We start from the raw sequence: 21,771 nt of genomic DNA, 5'->3' as shown, positions 1-21,771 counted from the left end.
TTTTCCTTCCTTCAAGCCCTCACCAACAGCTTCCTCAAAGCCATTTTAAGGCTTTCAGTAATATTATTTTCCTGGTCCTTTCAGGTTTCACTAATGATGCTCTCAAGGGCCTTACAGATTTTGTCTACTACCTGATCCTAGAGCCAACACCACATGTTTTAGGTTTTTATTACAGTAGCTTCTCACTCCCATTATTGAGATCTGTTACTGTTATCTGTGCTTCATAACAGATCACCTCAAATTTAGTGTCTTCAAACAATAGTCATTTTATTTGTGTGTCACTATTTTTGTACGTTAGAAATTCTCAAAAGACTTGGCTGGGTGGTTCTGGCTCAGGGTCTTTCAAGTAGCTGCAGTCAGACAGGGACTAGAGCAGGTACACTGTGGAGGGGAGTGTCAAGGGGAGGAAGGGGACAGAGCAGCAGAGGTGGCTGGGCATCTTTTTCTCTTCACATAGTCTCAGAGTCTCTCCATGTGTTCTCTCCACATGGACTAGTTTGAGTTTCCTGGCAGCCTCAGAACAGCGTACAAGGTGACTTGAGTCTCCAAGTGTGAGTAGCACAGGAGCAAGGCAGAAACCTCTGTCACCTTTTCTGACCTAGCCTTGGAAGTCACACTGTGTCACTTTCACCCCATTCTGTTGGCTATAAGTCACCTTCATCTATTGTTGGGAAGATAGGGTAACATAGGTGAGTATGTAGGATGGGAGATAATATCATAGGCACCTGTGGAAATTAAAATCTTCCCCATTTCAAATAGGGCACATTACCTGAGATTTTCCTGTGTAAGGCTTTCTAAATATCAAAGCAGGACTAATCCTTGACATCTAGGAGCTTATAATCTAAAAGTAACAAGGGACATAAGGGGTTTTTATTTAGACAGTTTTATAAAAGTTATCTACAGAGTCTTAAAATTTATATTATTTAGTTCCAGTATTTACTGAGCAAGGTTCTGGGCTTTACACTTTATATTGGCCTCAATACAATCCCTAATTCTACATTAAACTGATGTCAGTAATGTCATTTATGGTGTTCATTTTACTTATTTACATTATTCTGAGTGTCAGATAAAAATCTGACTTGCTGTGTATCTTGACATAATTATAAAAAGTACAACACAGATAGATATACATCATATAGATTGTTGATTAATAGTTATTGGGATCTAGGATGCATGATGTAATTGCATGCAGAAGCAGTATGAATTATTCACTGTAGCTCTTAATATATATTAGACGTTTTATCCCTGTTAAAAGCATCTAAAATGCTATGACATTCTGTTGACTTAAAAAAAAAGAAAAAAAAAAAAAGCATTCTCTCTAACTTACCTTTTCTGAACCTGATATTTTTCATCTGTGTGATTTTCAACTGGAGGCATCTGACAATGTTTGGAGGTATTTTTAGTTACCACACTGGGTGGGGAGGTGCTACTGGAATCTGGTGGGTAGAGACCAAGCATGCTGTCAAAAACTTAGAGTGCACAAGACAGCCCTCCACAACAAAGAATTATCTGACCCAAAATATCTGTAGTGCCAAGGTTGAGAAACCCTGGACTAGATCATCATTAAGATCTTGCCCTACCCTAAAAGACTGTGAGTGATTAGTTTTTGAAGGTTGCCATAATAAACAATAAATAAAATACTCAGAACATGGGTGGCAATGTAGGCACAAGCATCTGCTCTATGGCATGTTTGTCCAAGGAATAATGGTGTAAAGTTTTGTGTTTCTTTTTATTCGTGCATAGTATTCAATCCAATACTTTTGTTGCTTTTTAAATATTCTATAAATTTCATACAAATATATGGCCTTTCAAATTTCTGCCTCCCCCCAATTATTTTTTGAATGATTGAACAAGTGATGGATTTTTCTAGGATAATTTTCTTATTTGAATGAATCTGAAAATAAGATTAGGTGAGAATTGTCAGTGAAAAAGGAGTTAAGAAGAAAAGCTTTTTAATAAGAAATATGTTTGAAAACCTTGTTAAGTGTTTGTGTTAGAGAGATTCAAGTATACTATACTGGCTGTAATAGTGTGTATTGATTTTGTTATAAATTGTTTTTTGTTTTTTAGGGGGAAAATTGCCTAGTCTCTTCTAAAATCAGCATGTTTTTTTCCCCCTAGTGCTTTTTATCTGTATGAACTATTCCTGTCTAGAAATAGCCTTTGATGCTTGATAATTCTTTTTGTGTTTAATGGAGGTTTTATTTTGAAATTACTTTATTGGATGAACTATAGTTTTTCTTTACATAGTCTGTACTGCTTCATTTTCTCCAATATTCTGGATTCAGAATTTCTTTCTAAATGTATTGAATGTGTTTATCAGAATTGCTTAGCTAATAATAGGGTTTTGATTTTTCCCCCATTTCTAATGTTCTAATTTTCTTCTATGTACCCCATTTCTAAAGCCCCTAATTTGGGGGCTTCTAAACTACATATAATACTAATCCTTATTGTGGGAATATAAATGAAATTCTTTAAAGTATTTCTCCACGAATTTCTGTTTTCAGAAGTTGAGAGTTTGGGGTGTGTGTTTTGTTTCAAAAAGTTCTTTCTTCCCTTTCCCTACTTATCCTAGGTAGTTATTATTTTATAGACGTTACTGCTTGGGTTAGTGTTATGATATCAATGACTTACAGCAAGCCATGATATATAAAATGGCAAATTTAAAGATTTAAGCTCTTTACTCTTTTAAAAAGAAACAAAATGTACTACACTTCCTTATTTCTATAAGGATGGATATTGGTGGGGTATGGGAATATGAGTATCTGTTTTGGAAAGTTTTCATCATGAGTCATTGATTTCACAGCACATTCAGATGATCAAGTATAGTTTCAATCAGCGTTAGAGAAAGTTTTTGTTTTTTAAGTTAGAGTTGACTAAATGGCAAACGAATATTTCTGTATGCACTTTGCTTCAGTGATGCTGAAGAGTTGGGATTATAACATAGCATGTTATGAATTCTCAGGAAATCTTAGTAAATGCAGCTATGAACTACAATGTACTTTAAGGAACAAACAGCAAGGGAATATTAGTTGAATCCATTTATTATTTAGTATTTTATATAGAAATGACTTTGAGAGTATTGCATATCCTTTGAGAATTAATTCCATGTATCAGTGGAACTCTGTTTAGGCAGAATTAAGTTCATTTGCTGCTGCTTCCAAAAAATTTGCTTTTAATTTTGGATTTATAAAACATTCTTCCAAGATGCAGAAATATTCTTATTCCCTGCTGATGTGTTATACTTATTGAATTATGTATTATAATTTTAATGTTGATGTCTATATTGGGAGAAACTGGCACCCTGGGTGGTAATGGGATTTTTTCTAATCTATATAAAATATGAATCTGTCAATTTTTCTTATAATACAGGATGATGAAAACAATAACTCGTCTTCACAAAGCTATGGTGTTTCTTGAATATTTCACAAGTAATTCTTGGGTTTGGAATACTGACAATGTCAATATGTTAATGAATCAGTTAAACCCTGAAGATAAAAAGGCAAGCATTTTCTGTTTTATATTAGGAAATAAGTAGCATACTAATTAGAGAACCATTAGCAACCTAAGAAATAGATATTTTCTACAACCATTATGTAGTAAGAAAGTCATTGATCTATTTATATATTATTTATTATGTTATATTATATATTAATATATATGATCTATTTATAATCTCTCATTAAAGCTTCAATTATAATTGGTGATATAAAATTATCTTACAATCTATACTTTAAAATTTCAGAGTAGCAAAGGTATTTTCAAAGTGTGATCGAAATGTTGATTCCTTTTTTCCTCAATGTAGGGTCCAAAGAAAACTTTAAGTTTAGGTGTTTTTCCTTCATTTTGTTTTCTTTGAGTTTTGAGAAAAACCTCTAAGAAATTGTTTTTCATAAATTCTTTTTTGTCATTCATGTTTCACCCTTTGCTAGTTTGAAACTTAAACTCTTTGTGAGTGTTCTTTTTGAAGTTACCTAGATATTTTAACATGTATGCGTAACACAGACAAAGTTAAACAATGTCTATAGCCTCCTTCTTAGTGATGTAATATTTAGAAGCTTTAAATATTTTAGCTATGATTACCACTCTCAGTAACTTATTTGGTTGTACATTACTTTAGTTCTCTATTTAAACCCTATCATTAGAGATTATTATTTTTTTACTACGTTTTTATTTAGATTTAACTATATATGTATCATTGTCTTTGCTGTCATATTTTCTCCTTATGATCATTTTCTTTCTGCCTGAAATATATCCAGAATATGGTTTAGCAGGGTGTCTGTTCATAGTGTTCAGCTTTTAATGGTCTGACATGTCTTTATTTCACCTTTGGTTTTGGAACATGATTTTAGCACATTAAAAATAGTGTTCTTTTTAGGCTGGGTGCAGTGGTTCACACCTGTGAGTACTTTGGGAGGCTGAGGTGGAAGGATTGCTTAAAGCCAGGAGTTAGAGGCCAGTCTGAGCAACATAGGGAAACCCTGTCTGTACAAAAAAAGAAAAATTAGCCAAGAGTAATGGTACGTGCCTGTAGTCCCAGCTACTTGGGAGGCTGAGGCAGGAGGATCATTTGAACCCAGGAGTTGAGGCTGCCGTGTGCTCTGGTCATGCCACTGTACTCCAGCCTGGGTGAGAGAGTGAGACCCTGTCTCAACAACAACAACAAAAATAGTGTTCTTTTTATATATTCTGTCTTATGTTGTTGCTGTTGAAAAGTCAATAATTTGCCCTTCTTGTCTAGATGATATGTTATTCCTGGCTCCTTTTCAATTTTCTCTTTATGTTTAGTGTTCTGCAGTTTTACCATGAAAGTAAGTGTCTGGGTGTAATTTTTTAAAAATTTACCTTGTTTGGGTTTGGCTTTCTGAATCTGAAGTTTGGTGTCTTTTAGCAATTTAGGAGAAATACTCATTGTTTATTCAAATATTGCCTCTTCGTCATTCTCTTACCTACTTCCAAATTCCTAGCGGATGTTAGATTATTCTATCCTCCAGATTTTTTTTTTTTTTTTTGATACAGAGTCTCACTTTGTTGCCCAGGCTAGAGTGAGTGCCGTGGCGTCAGCCTGGCTCACAGCAACCTCAATCTCCGGGGCTCAGCGATCCTACTGCCTCAGCCTCCCGAGTAGCTGGGACTACAGGCATGCGCCACCATGCCCGGCTAATTTTTTTGTATATATATATTTTTAGTTGGTCAATTAATTTATTTCTATTTTTGGTAGAGACGGGGTCTCGCTCAGGCTGGTTTCGAACTCCTGACCTTGAGCAATCCGCCCACCTCGGCCTCCCAAAGTGCTAGGATTACAGGCGTGAGCCACTACGCCCGGCCATATCCTCCAGATTTTTAACCTTAATTTCATATTTTGTATCTCTCTGTTTCTGGGCTAAAATCTAGATGAGTTATGATTCTATAACAATCTATCAGCTGTATCTAAAGCATCCAATTGAATTTAGAGTTTCAGTTATTATATTTTCATTTTTAGAAAGTTTATTCTTCAGATCTTATAGATATTTCTTAAGTAGTCTCTAGAATTTTTTTTCTTAAATTCTGTTTCCAATAATTGAAACTTCTAAAGGATTTGCAGCATCTGTTTCTGCTGTCTGTTGTTTGAGCTGGGTCTCACTCATGGTACCTTATTTCTTTGTTTTTTATTATTACTTGTTTGACTGTAAATTCATATTCCTTGAGGATTTCTTTGGGAAGTTTTTTAAGGACTAGGTTGAAATTGTAGTTTTTCAATAAAGATTTGCCTTCTTTTCTACCCGTAGTCTAGTTAACCAGCCAGGTGGCATTAACAAGCCAGGACCCATTTAAAATATCTGATTTGGTTTTTAGCATAACTCAGGTGAATATATGCCTTAAATAGACTGTAGATCTGGTTCATGATTACAGTTTCTCAAAGGAGTTTTTTTTTATCCTCTCAATGCCCATATTCCTTTCTCTTCCAACTTAATCTCTTTATTTTGATAATATGTTTTTTAATCCCATATATCAAATATATCATTTGAGCATATCAAAAATCTAAAATTATTTAAAGGATATTTAACTTTCTGTTTTTCATACTGAGCCTTCAAAACCCAGCGTGCATTTTACATTCCACAGCATATCTCAGTTTGGACTAGCCACATCTTAAGTGCCAGAGAGGCACATTTAACTTGTGGCCACCATATTGGACAGTGTAGATCTAGTCTGTTCTACTGATTCTGTATGGCAAAAGTCCTCAAGTGAGCTGTTTCTCTGCCCACTTCTGTGTGTGGTGAGTTTACTTTTTTTCACCCTTACTCTGAGTGTGTATTAATAGCTTTTTAGGTTCTTATCTTTTTGCAGAGGTATTCCATAAGAGTGCTTAACTTATGGGCCACAAGCTTTATAGTCAGTCTTCCTCTCTGCCTGCAGCCTTCAAAGCAGGACTAAGCCACCAAGGTCATGCAGATACTCTCAAGTGAAAGATTTGTGGCTTCTGCTGATTCCTTATTTTCTCCTTCCCCATTTCCCCCAATACATAACACATACAGCTAAATGGATTATTATTAATAGAAAGTGAAAAAGTAGAATATTATTACCTTCAGAAGTCCTTATGGCTTTTCTCAATCCCACCTCCTCTGTCTTCCCAAAGGTAGTAACTATCTTGAATTCTGACACTAAATATTGGTTCTATTCATTCTTAACTTTACACAAATGGTATCATACAGTAGTTTTTCATTCTTCTGTTGATAGATATTTGAGTTATTTCCAGTTTTTGGCTATTAGAGATAATTCTCCTCTGAATATTTTTTGTGCCCATATGCACACATTTGTGCAGGGTATATACCTAGAAATAGGATAACATAGGATATTCATATGTTCAATTTAGTAGAAAATGCCAAACAGTTTTCCAAAGTGGTTATATCAGTTTATATATTCCAAGTATAAGTGTATGAGAGTTCCTGTTAATCTATATCCTCCATAGCATTTGGCATTTTAATTTTAATTTTTAATATTTGCCACTTTGGTAGTATATAATGGTATCTCAATATGATTTTAGTATGCATTCCCTACTGTATAAAATGCTTATGTAAAAATAGTGGGAAAAGTCAATAAACCTATTGAAAAATGGACTAGAGAGATAAACAGTTTACAGAAAAGGATTCTTAACAATTCAAAAAGATATTCAGCCTTTCCCATAGTGATGGAAATGCAAAATAAAATTAGACTGAGATTTATTAACAGTGTACCAGATTTCAAAAATGCTAACTTTGACAACATACTCTGCTGAGTCCCTGGGCAATGGGCATCTTCATACATTGCTGGTAGAAATGTATGGTGTGTGCCAGGCGTGGTGGCTAATGCCTATAATCCTAGCACTTTGGGAGGCCAAGACAGGAGGATTGCTTGAGGTCAGGAGTTTGAGACCAGCCTGAGTACAAGTGAGACCTTTTCTCTACAAGAAAATTGAAAAGCTTAGCTAGGCGTGGTGGCACATGTCTATAGTCCCAGCTACTTGGGAGGCTGAGGCAGGAGGATCACTTGAGCCCAGGAGTTTGAGGTTGCAGTGAGCTATGACGACACCACTGTACTCTAGCAATAGCAACAGAGCAAGACTGTTTGTCTCAAAAAGAAAGAAAGAAAGAAAGAAAGAAAGAAAGAAAGAAAGAAAGAAAGAAAGAAAGAAAGAAAGAAAGAAAGAAAGAAAGAAAGAAAGAAAGAAAGAAAGAAAGAAAGAAAGAAAGATAGATAGATATGGTGTGTTTCTCTGTCCGTTTTATTTTCAACCATTCTGTATCTTATCTTGAGATAAGATATATAAGTCGCATATAGTTTTTCCCCCAGTCTGACAGTTTTTACCCTTAATTATGGAATTAATCCATAATGTAATTCCTGATAATTTTTAATTAAAATCTCTTAGTCACACTTGTTTTAAGTTCTTTTTCTTTCTGCTTGGCTTTCTTTTAGTTTGTTTTTTTTATAATGTCATGTTTTACCATCTATATTAAGTGCCTAGAAAAATATTATTTTTCAATTGTTTCAGTAGGTTACCCTAGGGATTATAGTATCCTTCTTTAATTTAGCAAGGTTTAATATATAAATTGATACTTCCATCTTTTCTCAGATAATGAAGGACCAACACCTATCATTGTTGTTACATTTTAATTCTATATATATGTTAAACCTTACATGCCGTTATTTTTATTGCAGTTTTTGCAATAAATTTTTACAGATTTACCAGCATAATGGTCCTTTTATTACTTGTCATTTCTTCCTCTATATCCTGACTTCAGCCTGGTATCAATCTCCTTCTGCTTCCTCTAGAGTAGATTTTTTGCTAATGTCATATATTCTCAGTTTTTATTCTTCTGGAAACATCTTTATTTTTCAAGGATATTTATACTGGTATAGAATTTTATGTTAGCAGTTATTTTCATTGAGTACTTGTAAAACACCTCATAGTCTTTTGCTATCTTGCTACCATTTGTTTTTTTTTTGAGAAGCCGACAGTCTAATAGTTGTTCTTTTGGAGACAATCCATATGACCTTTTTCTGACTTATTCTCATATGCCTAGATATGTGTTTGTGTGTGATATTTGTGTGCTTTGAATTTGTGGCTTGATGTCTCAATAGTTTTGAAAAATTTCCAGGCATTGTCTTCTCAGATGCTGCTTTTGTCCCCTTTTTGTTCACTCTTGCTGTGGGACTCCCAATTATATGCATATATACCTTCTCATAATATCTCCTTTGTTAACTCCAGTCAAATTTCCATTTTAATGCAGGGTTATTATATTTTCATATTTTAATGATTTATTTGTAATAGCTTTTTTTCACCCTAGGATTTACTATTTTTAGGTAAGTGATAGTATATAGTGAATAATCTCTTTGTTACTCCAAATAAAAGTATCTGTGTGCTAAGTAGCACTGAACAGAGCATAGTCCTCTTATTTTTCCATAAAGTAGCATTTCTGAAGCCTTTGTCTACTGGATTCATCTACCTTTTTCATCAAATGGTCTAGTAACTGTTATCTAAACCCCTAAGCCAGCTTTCATTAACATATTTTCTCTTGATGTCAAAAGCGTTCCCTTGTTCTGTGTGGTATGCAGGTTATATAGGAGGAGAGGAGAGACTGCAGATAAATGGGAAGTGGAAGTAAACATCAATATGTGTATAGAGAGGAGTGTGTAGATCTATTTGGACAGTAGAATTTTGTCCTTTTTTTATTAAATGGTAAAGGCTTCTTTCTCATTACATTTAACCTAATTCTCTTTATTTTTATTTATTTATTTTGAGATAGAGTCTCACTCTGTTGCCCAGGCCAGAGTGCCATGGCATCAGCCTAGCTCACAGCAGCCTCAAACTTCTGGGCTCAAGCGATCCTCCTGCCTCTGCCTCCCAAGTAGCTGGGACTACAGGCATGCACCACCATGCCCAGCTAATTTTTTCTATATATTTTTAGTTGGCCAATTAATTTGTTTCTATTTTTAGTAGAGATGAGGTCTGACTCTTGCTCAGGCTGGTCTCAAACTCCTTGAGCAATCCACCTGCCTTAGCCTCCCAGAGTGCTAGGATTACAGGTGTGAGCCACAGTGCCCGGCCAACCTAATTCTCTTTAAATGCTGACATGAGTTTCCAGATTATCTTCTCAAATGTTTTTGTGTTTAATGGAAGGTATGAAATAGAAATAAGAACTTTTTTATGAGTAGCAGTAAGATTTTAAAAGTTGATTCTATATTTAATATTTTATAATCATGTCATTTGGAATTGGCCTTTAGAAAAAGTATGAATTCTTATTGGGTGTGAAAAAAACTACTTAGGAAAGTAACCAGCAATTTTTTTGTTAATGTAGACCTTCAATATTGATGTTCGACAGTTACATTGGGCAGAATATATAGAGAACTACTGTATGGGAACTAAGAAATATGTATTGAATGAAGAAATGTCTGGCCTCCCAGCAGCTAGAAAACATCTGAACAAGTGAGTTTGATGCATAGGTTTGATTGTGTCTTATCTTCTGTATAAAGTATTATGTAATTTGGAGGGTTAAACTGGTATATTGAATAAAAGATATTGCTAATGATCTTTATATTTGGGAAAAGTACTTACGTTTGGACTGGAACTATGGTAGTATTGATTTAGCACAAGATTGTTGAAACTTAATGTCTTCATCTATTCCTTAGTATAAAGTTCAAGTGGAATTGAGTTTTAAAAATTACTATTACCTTTTCTTATATTGATACTAAAAAAGCAAAGGTCTTGGGAGAAAATAAATATGTATTTTAAGCTGTAGGTAATTTATTTAAAGCTTTTTTATCCTGCTCAATCTTTGAAAGAAGCAATACAACAATACATCATTCAGCATAGTTTTTCTTTGTAAAATAGTGTTATAATTTCCTTAGTCTCTTTATAAAAGTAATACATGCTGGATTTTTTTTAATCCATCATTCAGAGATACAGATAATTTTAATGATGATCTCTTTTATTTGTATTGTTTCGTAATATATCAGTTTTTAAGGCTTTCACATTATTTCCCTCTCATGCCTCAACTTTATAAGACTTTGCAGGGCAGGCAGATTTATAGATGAGGAAGTTGAGGCTTAGGGAAATTGTATTTGCCTAAGCCATATTGTATTAAGTGGAAAAGCAAACGGGAATAATGATCTTTTGACTTCTATTCAAAGTTCTTTTCTTTACATCATCGTTCCTATCTGAATTTAATGGAATTTATGTGACATATGTTTAAAGGTTTGTATTCCTTTCAAACACTATCAAAAGCCATTAAAATGTTTGAAACATGAGCTGGGTAACATGCGAGTGTCACTCTTTGAGAATGAGAAGGTCTTCCTCTATAGGGCTAATGCCATGTTTTTATTCTTGGATGAGGACTTGTCCAGTTGGTCTTTGATCATGTGTCTGTCAGGAGTAAGGAAGAGTAAGTTCACTTGTCTGACAACTTGTAAGCAACTCAGGATGTCAAAAAATGTTTATTGTATTTTGTCTATACTGTGATGTATATAATGAATAACCCTTTTTAGATTGGATAGGAAGCTCCAAAAGTTCAAGGGACATATCTGTTTTATCTATAGTATACTTGATGCCTAACATAGTAGTGGGCTCACAGAGGATGCTCAGCAGTATTCATGGAAGTTTGTATAGCAAATATACTGTTAGGAAAGACATTACTGTATTCATTGTTAATAGAGGTACTATATTGTTTGATGTACTACTGCCCAGAATATATAGTCAGGTTTGTTTGGATTTTGCTAACTTTCTAATTTAAGGACTTCTGGCTTAGTTTTTAAACAAGTTTCAAATTAATATGAATTTAAGCTTTTATTAGATTAAAAGCTAAGTATTAATTAGCTGCCATCCAACAAGAATTTATTCTAGAAAATACTGTCTGACACATCTCTTGATTTGCTTTCCAGGTTGCGGAACATACGTTATGGTTTTAATACTATCCTTGTGATCCTCATCTGGCGCATTTTTATTGCGAGATCGCAAATGGCAAGAAACATCTGGTACTTTGTGGTTAGTCTGTGTTACAAGTTTCTGTCATACTTCCGAGCATCCAGCACTATGAGATACTGAAGACCAAGAATTTAGCATTAGAACATCTATGCATATGGTGGTCTAAATGCACAAAATGTAAAATGTACTTAAGTCATCTCACCTTTTTGTCAAGACATTAAACCATCTTAGATTGGAGTGTGGAGTAAATTATGGTACATTTTGTGTAACATTTTAATGTTTATGCTCATAAAACCTAGTGAATACACTGTGGTATGCCAGCTCAAATCTACAATAGCCACCAAAACCATGACTTAACGTTTTGATCCCTGGACAAAAAGGGTGGGGTGAGGGCAGGAGTGGGTAAATAGGAACACTGACCAGTATAACTGTGCAATTCTGGAACATATTAATTAAAATATGCCTTAACATATAGTGAATTTCTAATTCTAATATTCAGTGCAATGGAAAGCATTTATTTGGATGGAAATGCTAGCTAAGTTGGTAAATATTTGATTCTTCAGTGTTTGATTTTTTTTTTCATTAGTTGAAGTGGGTTTTAATCTTGTTAGAATTATAACCAAACTATTTTCACATCATCCTGTAAGTTATTGAGTGGTATCAAACATGAAAGACATGTTCTTATTTTTCTTTTTCTGATTAAATGTCTGATGCATATCATTTTTCTATAAGCAACCAGTTGCTTTTATTATCAGAAGGCTATATATTATTCTAAAGACCCTGCTGGATCTAAATAGGTTTGAGAATCCATATCAACATATGCTGTGTGCTTTTTGAAGGAAAGTGAAAATAAATTTAATAAAACTGTTAGTATCAACAAGAATAGGAATACATCTTTCTTGTCTGCAGTATGATCAAATAAAAATCAATCCTGGGAGATTGTGTTCATGTTTTGAATCAGGAGGATCTCTTGAGACTTTGTTGGAAGTGGGAGTGGGGAGTGATTCACCTTACTTGTGTTATCCTCCCTTTATAAATTTTACTCATAGGACTTTTTAAAAGGTTTGGACTATCTTTCCTGAAAACTGAAAGTGCATTATTGTGGAAGAATGTATTTGCAGGTAGTAGTAACATTAAGAAAATGTCCTCCTGTGTAAACACATGCTAATTTTGACCTTGAAAGCTGAATTCCTTTAAGAAAAATAAAATAATGCATAAGATAATATATATAAAATTAAATACAGGACTTTATTTACATACCACATAAAGTAGCAAACTGTTGAATGAGTTTGAAGATATCATTTATTTTTTTCTGCATGTGGTTTTAGCTTTAGAAAGAAATTCATTATAGAAACAAGTAATAGCAAGAAAATTGATGTATACTTTAATGATACATTATAATTCCCTTTAAATCTTAATAGTAGTTAACTCTACTTACTGTTTTAACATACATTTGGTTTAACAGATTGTTCAGCATAACACTTATAATTAAGCTGATCAAGTTGTACTATATTTAAATCATCAGTAATGTATCTGGAATATGTTTAAAGAGGACAGTTCACAATACAAAAAGTTACATGGAATTTTACATCTTAATTTTCTTGTCAATTTAAATACAATGTACAAGAAGTTTATTTTGCTATTGTGAAAAAAGTAAATGTAAATGAAATCATCTTCTTCCATGCAGGTATATAATCTTGAAAAAGAAAATTGCTTCCATTTTGAAGCCAAATTTTCTTTAGTAAAACTTTTAAACATTATTTTAAAAGAAATATGTATATAAATATCTATATATTCTTTAGAATGATACTAAAGTCTCTGGTCTAGGACCATACCTTATATAAGGTGTGAGAGACCATGACAGTGTGTGAAAATGGAATAAATGATGCCTTTGATTTAAAGTGGCCCACGTAATAAACATTGAGTACTCTATCTCTCCAAATATATTTCCATAATGTGTTGAAAACATGTTAACATTTGTATGATTTTTATACTTCTGCCAAATGTACGTATATGAACTGTCTTTGTTTCTTGCAAAAGAGTTGGGTACAACTTGGGCAGGCTTGTGAAGTGCATAGGGAGTGTTTGTCTTCTGAACAGCTTCATTGTCCTGTAATCTAACTTAAATGCTAATTGGGAGGGTGCTGAGGCCACTGCGTTGATTTTGTGTGCTTGTTTAGAATTCTGCTGTTATAAAAAGAAAGCAATGTATAAATTAACCAAGTATGTTACTTTGGAATTTAAAGTTCTAAAATTAGTATAAAGAGTATATGATTATTAATCCCCACCAACTAGACTTTGAACTTAAGTGAAATTTAAAGATTTTGGAAATCATTTGTGTCACTTACTAGACATGATTTTTAGTTCTGTTTGATTATATTTTCTACATAAACTCATTTAACAGGATAGCCTTCTAAATTAAGTAAGTTTCATATTTCATTTAACTTATTTGATAAAGCTGTTTTCTAAAACGTTTGAGTTTTTCCCCCATTCACTGGCATATGCATTTTTAAATTGTGATATCATTGTGACCATATTTAAATTTGACTTGGCAACATTAATGTCCTAAAACTCAATGCAGAGAAACATGGCAATACATTCTTTAACTTCAGGATGGCATAAATTAAATGTTCTTTGAATCTGTGTAGTGAAGCTTGAAAGCAGGGAGGAAGAAAATCTCATTTTTCCCTTTTTTATGTTTGTCTATAGGAGCTGATTTGGGATTTTTTGTTTTGTAGGTTTTTTTTTTTAAATGTAAATTGATAATATTTTATAAAGTAAATAGAAGCATTATTGGGTGCCTTTGTTTGTAAACCAAAAAGTAATAAAGGAATCCCTATATTTCCATTATAGTATTTATTGTATTTTTATGTTCTGGAAATGATTCATGAGATAATGTGGTCAGGATTACAGGAGACAGCCCTTATACTTCTTGTCTTTTTAAAGATGTACTCATTAATTCTTCTATCTTAATTTTATTTAATTCCGAGTCACTCACACAACATTTTAGAGGAAGCATACAGGAGGAGGAACATTTTTTGTTAAAGTATTATTTTTATGTGTTAGTTGCAATGAGGTGTGTTTGAGACCACCAGGGTGTCATTAGGCTACAGCTGCTCTCCTCCGCATTGAATGATATATTGTTAATTTATAGGTACATTTGTAGTCATTTATATGTCTATTGAATAAGTATAAGGGATCATTCGCTAATAAAGAAATTAATTGAATCTTTTTGGGGAGGAGGGGAAGAGCGTCAGGCTGGGGTGCCGGTAAGTGTAAATGGCTTCTAAGCATGCTCTTCTAGGCTGGCTCCAAGCACTGACTTGAAATTGTTAGCACTGATTTGCTCTGTTTTGAGAAAACTTTCTAACTTTTTGCATGAGTAACCAGAAAAAGGAATGTATGCCACGTAACTTAATACAGAAATGAGTTAATTAAATTAACAGTCGCTGTGATAAAAGATATATGAAATATTTTCTTATTGAATTAATATTTTTGTCTTGAAGCATTTTCTAGTGACAGAATGTGTTTGTCTTTTCTCATGGTGGTACCCTCCTAGCATACATCTTTGCTACCCTTAAGATTCCTAAACAGATCATCTTTGTCAGTTAAGTGTAGTTGTGCACAATTGTTAAATAATTCCTTTGATTTTTTCTTTATTAAAGAAAAATTTGAGTAACATTAAGTTTGATGTGCTCCTTTGCAAGTTGATGTCTCTAAAATACATTTATTTAGAAAAACACGATCTGGTAAGTAAGAGTTTAATACTTTTACTGTTGACCTAAACTCAGGAATAAGGCTATCATTGGCTTTTGGGATTTTTTTTTTGGCTACGGACAATACCTATAATACCTATAATTTTATACAAGGAGAAGAAAGGCAATCAAGGTTTTTCTGAATTTGTTAAAATACATGAACATTCCTAGTTATTTCTTCGGATATTTAAGATTCTTATCTAGACATTTCATTTTATTTTATAGTTCCATGAAGTTGAATTAGGTGTCTTCCAAAGATGCTTTGGAGAATTCCTTTATTTTCTGCTGTTGCACATGAAATCTAACTCTCTTTCTCTCTCTCATAAGGAGAGTCTTGTCTTGAGCAAGATGAACTGGAAAATGTTAAGTTGAACCCTATAAAAATGCTAATACATCTTTGACATATAAAGATAGTTTCATATGACTCAATCTATTAATAGCATTCTAGCTGTCTTTTTTTTTTTTTTTTGGTTTGGATTTTAATAAATACACCTGAACCTTAACATACAGATGAGTATAGTTTTATTAAAATAGTCATCCAGGGAAATTGTTTATTTAATTAGTACTTAATATTTTGACATTTAATATCTAAATTTTTTCCTTTATGTTACATCTTTCATAGGTTCCTGTTATTTCTTCTAGGTTGGTCATTGGTTTCTTGATAGCAAAACCAACTTTGCACCTTTTACATTGTAAAAATTACACTAACATTTGTTGAGTACTTACTAGGTGCTGGGCACTACTGTAAGCATTTTACATGTTATAACCCATTTATGCCCTCTGTTGAGGAGGGCACCTCTATTACCCATGTTGTACAAGTGTAATAACTAGGGCATATTATGTTAATAACTTACCCTCATTACACTGCTAGTGGCAGAACTGACACTTGAACTTGGCCTAGCTCCAAAGCCTACACTCAGTCCACTACACTATACTGTCTCACACTATAGGAATACAAATATTTCTGAACTATTCAAAGAGGTTCTCTGACATGTTTGAAATGTCTTCATTGATTTCTTCATTTGAAAAACCCAGCATTCATCCATGCAACAAATTTTGAGTGCCCATATGGTTTAGGTATTACTGTGTTTTATATTGCAGTTATCTGTGTCACACACCAGACTAAGCTCAGTGACCCAGACCTGAATGTGACATACTGCTTTCCCTTAAGGATTTTATAATTTGATACAGATAAGTAAACAGATAATTTTAATATACAATGACAGATAAGAACAAAATACTAAAAGCACAGAAGAGTGATTTGCTTATTGTTTCAAGGAAGAACTCATACAAAACATGGGACTTTGGAGTTGTGATTTTAAGTCTGATTTTCGGATTGCTGGTATGGAGGAGCATCCAGGCATTGGGAAGAGCATGTACAAAGGCTGAGACACGTGGGAAGCAGGAAATATTTTGGTGCTAAAGGATAAGATGGCTAGGAAAGATGAAGCTGGGGAGGTAGTTGGGCCAACTGAGGGCCTTTGTATGCTCAGAATTCGCTGTAGGCTGTGGAATGGCTTCAAAAGAAACTCACACTAAGGTTTCCCTAGCGAAAGCACATCTAGTTCCTCTTAAATATCAATAGATTTTGTACTTTAAATGAACTGACCTATTATCTTTTCTAAATGAAGACAATTTTAAGAGAAAAGAATACTGGTATAATGTCACTGAATTTTTTGAGAATATAAACTGCACCAATGTTTAAACAACCAGTCTCTTTGTTTTTCAGTTTTCTATGATTCTCAAAGTGCAGTCCCCAGACCAGCAGCGTCAGCATGGGCATCACATGGGAACTCATTAGAAACGCAGATTTTGAACCCCAACCCAGATGTGCAGAATAAGAAACTCTGGGGTGGGGCTCAGCAATCTAGTCTAACAAGTCCTTCAGGTGAGTCTGATACACACTAAAGTTAGAGAACCATTGGTCTGTATAGGTGGTTGTTGTGAGATAGCAATGGATAATCTAGCTTTATGCCCCATATTCTTTTATATTTTCTCATTTTCTGCAATGAGCCTGAGTTTTTTTTAACTAAAGCTAAGTTTTTATTTTAAAGTAACTTAAGGTTGAGGGTTCTGGAATCTAGAAAAACAATGGAAGTGCAAAAATGTGTCTTTTCTCCAATAAAATGTCAGGGTCCATCTATTCTGGAGTTTTAGCTTGAGACAGAATTTTTATCTTGTGAGTAAGGAACAACTTACTAGGCTGCCCATAGCCCTTGCAATTGTCTAGGTCTTTTTTATTAAGTTTTTGTTGTACCTGGTAAATATTTCTTTGCTTACCAGTTTCTGATCTTTCTCTCTGATGACTTTGTCAATCTTGAGTATATGTCCTATCTGTGTGGCCAAGTTATCACTCTCAGCAAGCATAGTTTTGTGAGTTTTTTGTGGGTTTTTTTTTGTAATTCCCATTATAATGCTCTTGGCATTCTGGTTTGTAGCTCAATTGTGAATTTGTAGAAAATCAGCTCCCCACGGAGACTGCTCTACTCATGGTAGACTGAGAAGGTATTTCTGGTTCTTAAAGTTGAGATCTAGAGTCCGTGGCATGAGAGCCTCTAACTACCAGAGCATGGCACAGGCAGTTGAAAGTATTGCTGATTTTCAAATGTCTTATTGGAGGAAATCTGAAATAATCAGGATTTTTCTGTCTTAACCTCTATGAAAACAGGACCTACCCCATTAGATTGAAAGTACTTATTTTCATTGTTTCCTCTTGATTTGTGAGCTCTCCTAGAGGTCAGGGCCTATTTTTTTAAGGTACCTGGCATATAGCAGTTACTCAATGAACATTTCACCTAGTAGCAGGAAGTTTGTCCTTCCTTCTATCAGTCACAGAATTGTTAAGCTTCCTGCTTGTATATAAGATTTTATAATCAGGAAGACTTTGCCAAGGGGGGTGTAAAAGTTAACACTATTAACCTCCTTTTGTTATTGCTCATGTAGAGATGTTAACAAAACACATATGCAAATGGTCTAAGTTAGAAACTCCACAATTGACAAACTTTACTAAGTTTTTTATGCAGTAAGGATTGATTAGCTGTTTGTTACCTGTTAATGTAAAATTATACTAAATCCTACTTTCTGAATTCTTAACAGATCCTAATCAAAGTACTAACTAATACCTGTAAACCTCCACAGTTTTTCTTTATGAAGACTTTAAGCCAAAGCAATCTAGTTGTTTAGCTTGAAAGGCAACTTTATTCCTGGTGTATGGGTAAGTTTTATGAATCTACTTAGCTCAGTAGTGCTAAAGTGGTCAGGAAGGTGGGCTGTGCATGTGACAGCTGACCAAGTACAGTAGAATGGTGCAATGGAACACTGACCTGCCTACATCATCTTCCTTCTCTCCCAATGTGCCAGAATGCATCTCATAGGCCTGGGCCAATTTATTTATCTTTTTCCTCCTTTGGTATAAGAGATAGTATTTATTTAGTGTACTGTAAGAACTGGCCACCCTGCTCTGACATTCACCAAACTTCAGTTTCTTCATTGTATAATACAGTATTGTTCTAGCTCATACCATGTTATGAGCACTCTCTATCTCTCTTATGATGTCATACGCTTTACCTACAAGCACATTGTATATATGCATACTGTGTTAGTTTAACATGCCACTAGATTCTAGGTCATCACAATGGACAGTTCCTGAAGCAATGGACAGTTCCTGAAGAAATGCCAGTACTTGGGTCCTAGAATATCCAGAGATCTTCCTTGACACTAGGTAGACATTAGCATAATCTCAAACACAAAACAATCTCTTAGGAAAATGGAGGAGCCCCTTATAGCAGAAAGGAAGAAATCTTTTCTCTTAGTGGACAAAAATGAATACAAGGAGAAAATGTTGACTTTGAGGTATTCTAAAACTCCAGTTCTGGGACTTTTTCACAAAGCTCAGTATATTGTATAAGCGTAGCCTCATCTCTTTGAGCACCACTTGTTGCTTCTTTGCCTGCCATGGTCCCATTGCTACTCTGCTTTTTGTCACATAGTTTTCTTGATTAATCCTCTGTCTCCTGTTGCCTTCTCTATCTCCCATTTGAAACCTCCCTTTCCAGCTGCAATGAGCCTTCCAGGATCATCTGGCCTTCCAGGGGATTGGGCTGATTCTCCTAGGAGACTAATCCTATAAGATCCACACACAAGAAGGATTTGCTGCTTTGGGAAATAACCAAGCAGTTAAAGATTAGTGTTGAAAGGGATTCTTAAAGAGCATTGAATATCCATTGCTAACTTACTAACCTTTCTCCAGTTTTATCACTGACCCTTGTATGTGCATAATCCTGTTCTTTTCTTAACCTAGTAACTCAACAAATAAAAGTTGCTAACAGAGACAGAATATTAGGGGCAGGGGATCCTGAAATACAAGTAAATAACAGTTGAAAAAATAGAAAAGATTTGTCAAACATCATGCTTACTTAATTCTTGAGTTGGATTTCCCACATTATTGCTAGGGTTCTTGAAGAATCATGTCATAAGTTCATGAAGCCCCATCTGCAAATGCTGTCTCTTCCTGGATGATGCAGATCACTTTGCAACCTACAAACCACCGCAAGCTTGGAGTTAATTCCAGCTAACCCCCAAACTAGGATCCCCTACCTGGCCAGTGATCAAAATTACCATGCTAACTTTTCAAATATAGAGGTTCGTTCCCTGAACCGATCCTTAGAGTTTCTGATTAGTTTTAGAGAGAAGCCCAAGATCTGAATTTTTAAAATTCTCTCTCAGTGATTCTGATGATGATGATCCCGGTTTGATTTGATTTTCCATGCCCTGAGCCAGTGTTATGCAACAGAAGATTGTCTGAGCAGCTCCATAGACATAGAGGTGTCTGGGCCTTTTATCCCAGAAAACTGGGACAGGGACCAGGAATTTATAACAATCCTTGTGGGTGATCTGATGTACTCAGAGCATTCAAGAACCACCCAAACCTTTTGAAGAAGTATCTTGCAACTCTTGGGAAAATTCCAGCATTTTTTCCAAATAAGACAAAAGCAGAAGACAGCAGTGTGCAGCAAAATTGCAGTTCTAGCATTTTTCAGCAAATTGCACTGCCATTTCAGTACAAACATTCTGTTTTTGTAAATGCATACACCATATGTGCATCTCTAACATATTATTCCATGGTAACTGCAGAGCACAAGTACTAGTCACTTCTAAAGTTTAAAAAAATAATGTAACAATAAAACTCTCCCTAAGGACAGAGATGCAGAATTGTATAATAGAGCATTAGTTTTCTCAGACTAGGTGTGAATTCACTGCCATTTACCAGCTGTGTGGTCATGAGCATGTCATTAACCTCTCAGCCTCAGTTTCCACATCTGTAAAATACTCGCTGGGAGGGTGGTTGTAAGGATTATATGGTACAATGGATATAAATGGATGGTACGTAGAAGTGTTCAGTACTACTCTTGTGGAATCACCAAAAATCCCAAACTATGAAAGGAATTAGAATTATATTAATACAGCCTAATTTATATTCTGTGCTTTTACACTTTGATTTTCTCATTTCTGATATTTAATTTCTTTTTTTTTTTTTTTGAGACAGGGTCTCACTTTGTTGCCCAGGCTAGAGTGAGTGCCGTGGCATCAGCCTAGCTCACAGCAACCTCAAACTCCTGGGCTCAAGCAATCCTGCTGCCTCAGCCTCCCAAGTAGCTGGGACTACAGGCATGTGCCACCATGCCCGGCTAATTTTTTCTCTATATATTAGTTGGCCAATTAATTTCTTTCTATTTATAGTAGAGACGGGGTTTTGCTCTTGCTCAGGCTGGTTTTGAGCTCCTGACCTCAAGCGATCCACCCGTCTCGGCCTCCGAGAGTGCTAGGATTACAGGCGTGAGCCACTGCGCCCAGCCCTGATACTTAATTTCTATCACATTTTCTTTAAGAAATGCAAATTACCAATATGTTGAGTGAAAGTATAAAAAATTAGTTCTGTTTTGTTCTTGTAGTGCTAATCTTAATATCACTTTAATTGAGCACCCTTCCTCACTGTGGCTTTTCTGTAACCAACAGTTCTTGCCCACTGGGGTAGAGTGAGGATCCTTCAAATCTTCCCCACCCAAGGACAGAATTCCCACTTCATCCAAAGGCAGAAGAATTCCTTAAAGTTGGCCAGTTCCCAAATCATCCATCCCCGCAGATTTTTTATCAGCCACACCTTGAGACAACTCACTCTGTCCCACCTCCAATGATTTATAGTCAGCCAGTTGTGGAGCAAGCAATAATTTTCCTTCTCTTCCCTTCTGGGGTTGAGAGATTTATATAGCACGTGACTTGGCCCCTGTTTGTGTTCCAAGAACATCTGGGGAGTTTCCCTCCTATTGCTTGTATTTAAAAGAAATAAACCTAAAGTGCAAAACTATCAGTTTTTTCTAATTGTACCACTTGGTTCCTAAAAGCATTTCACATTACGTTAGCCTGTTATCTTCAATGCTGAAAAATTAAAGGCGATCAGTGCCATATAATTAGTAAAAGCTTTAAACTGTCCAGAAACAAACTCCCAGTTATCTGAAACAGAAGGAAAATCACCCCGCCTACATGCATATACATTTAAAATCTTCCAATTGAACTAGGTTC

The 21,771-nt window shown here is 34.8% G+C and overlaps 1 protein-coding gene across 6 annotated transcripts in view; it reads left to right on the top strand.

Annotated features, from left to right (window-relative positions):
• FAR1 (fatty acyl-CoA reductase 1) overlaps nt 1-15,122 on the top strand; it is a 65,584-nt gene extending 50,462 nt beyond the window's left edge. For all 6 annotated transcript variants that reach the window (XM_012780726.2, XM_012780729.2, XM_012780727.2 and 3 more), the window contains 3 exons: nt 3,373-3,502; nt 9,816-9,943; nt 11,395-15,122. In XM_012780726.2, coding sequence (XP_012636180.1) covers nt 3,373-3,502; nt 9,816-9,943; nt 11,395-11,557 — 421 coding nt within the window. In that variant the 3' untranslated portion in view covers nt 11,558-15,122. The remainder of the gene's footprint in view (nt 1-3,372; nt 3,503-9,815; nt 9,944-11,394) is intronic.
• Nucleotides 15,123-21,771: the final 6,649 nt, after the last annotated feature.

This window comes from Microcebus murinus, chromosome 4 (genome assembly GCF_040939455.1).
Source record: "Microcebus murinus isolate Inina chromosome 4, M.murinus_Inina_mat1.0, whole genome shotgun sequence".
NCBI lineage: Eukaryota > Metazoa > Chordata > Mammalia > Primates > Cheirogaleidae > Microcebus > Microcebus murinus.
This window is presented reverse-complemented; position numbering and strand designations above follow the sequence as displayed.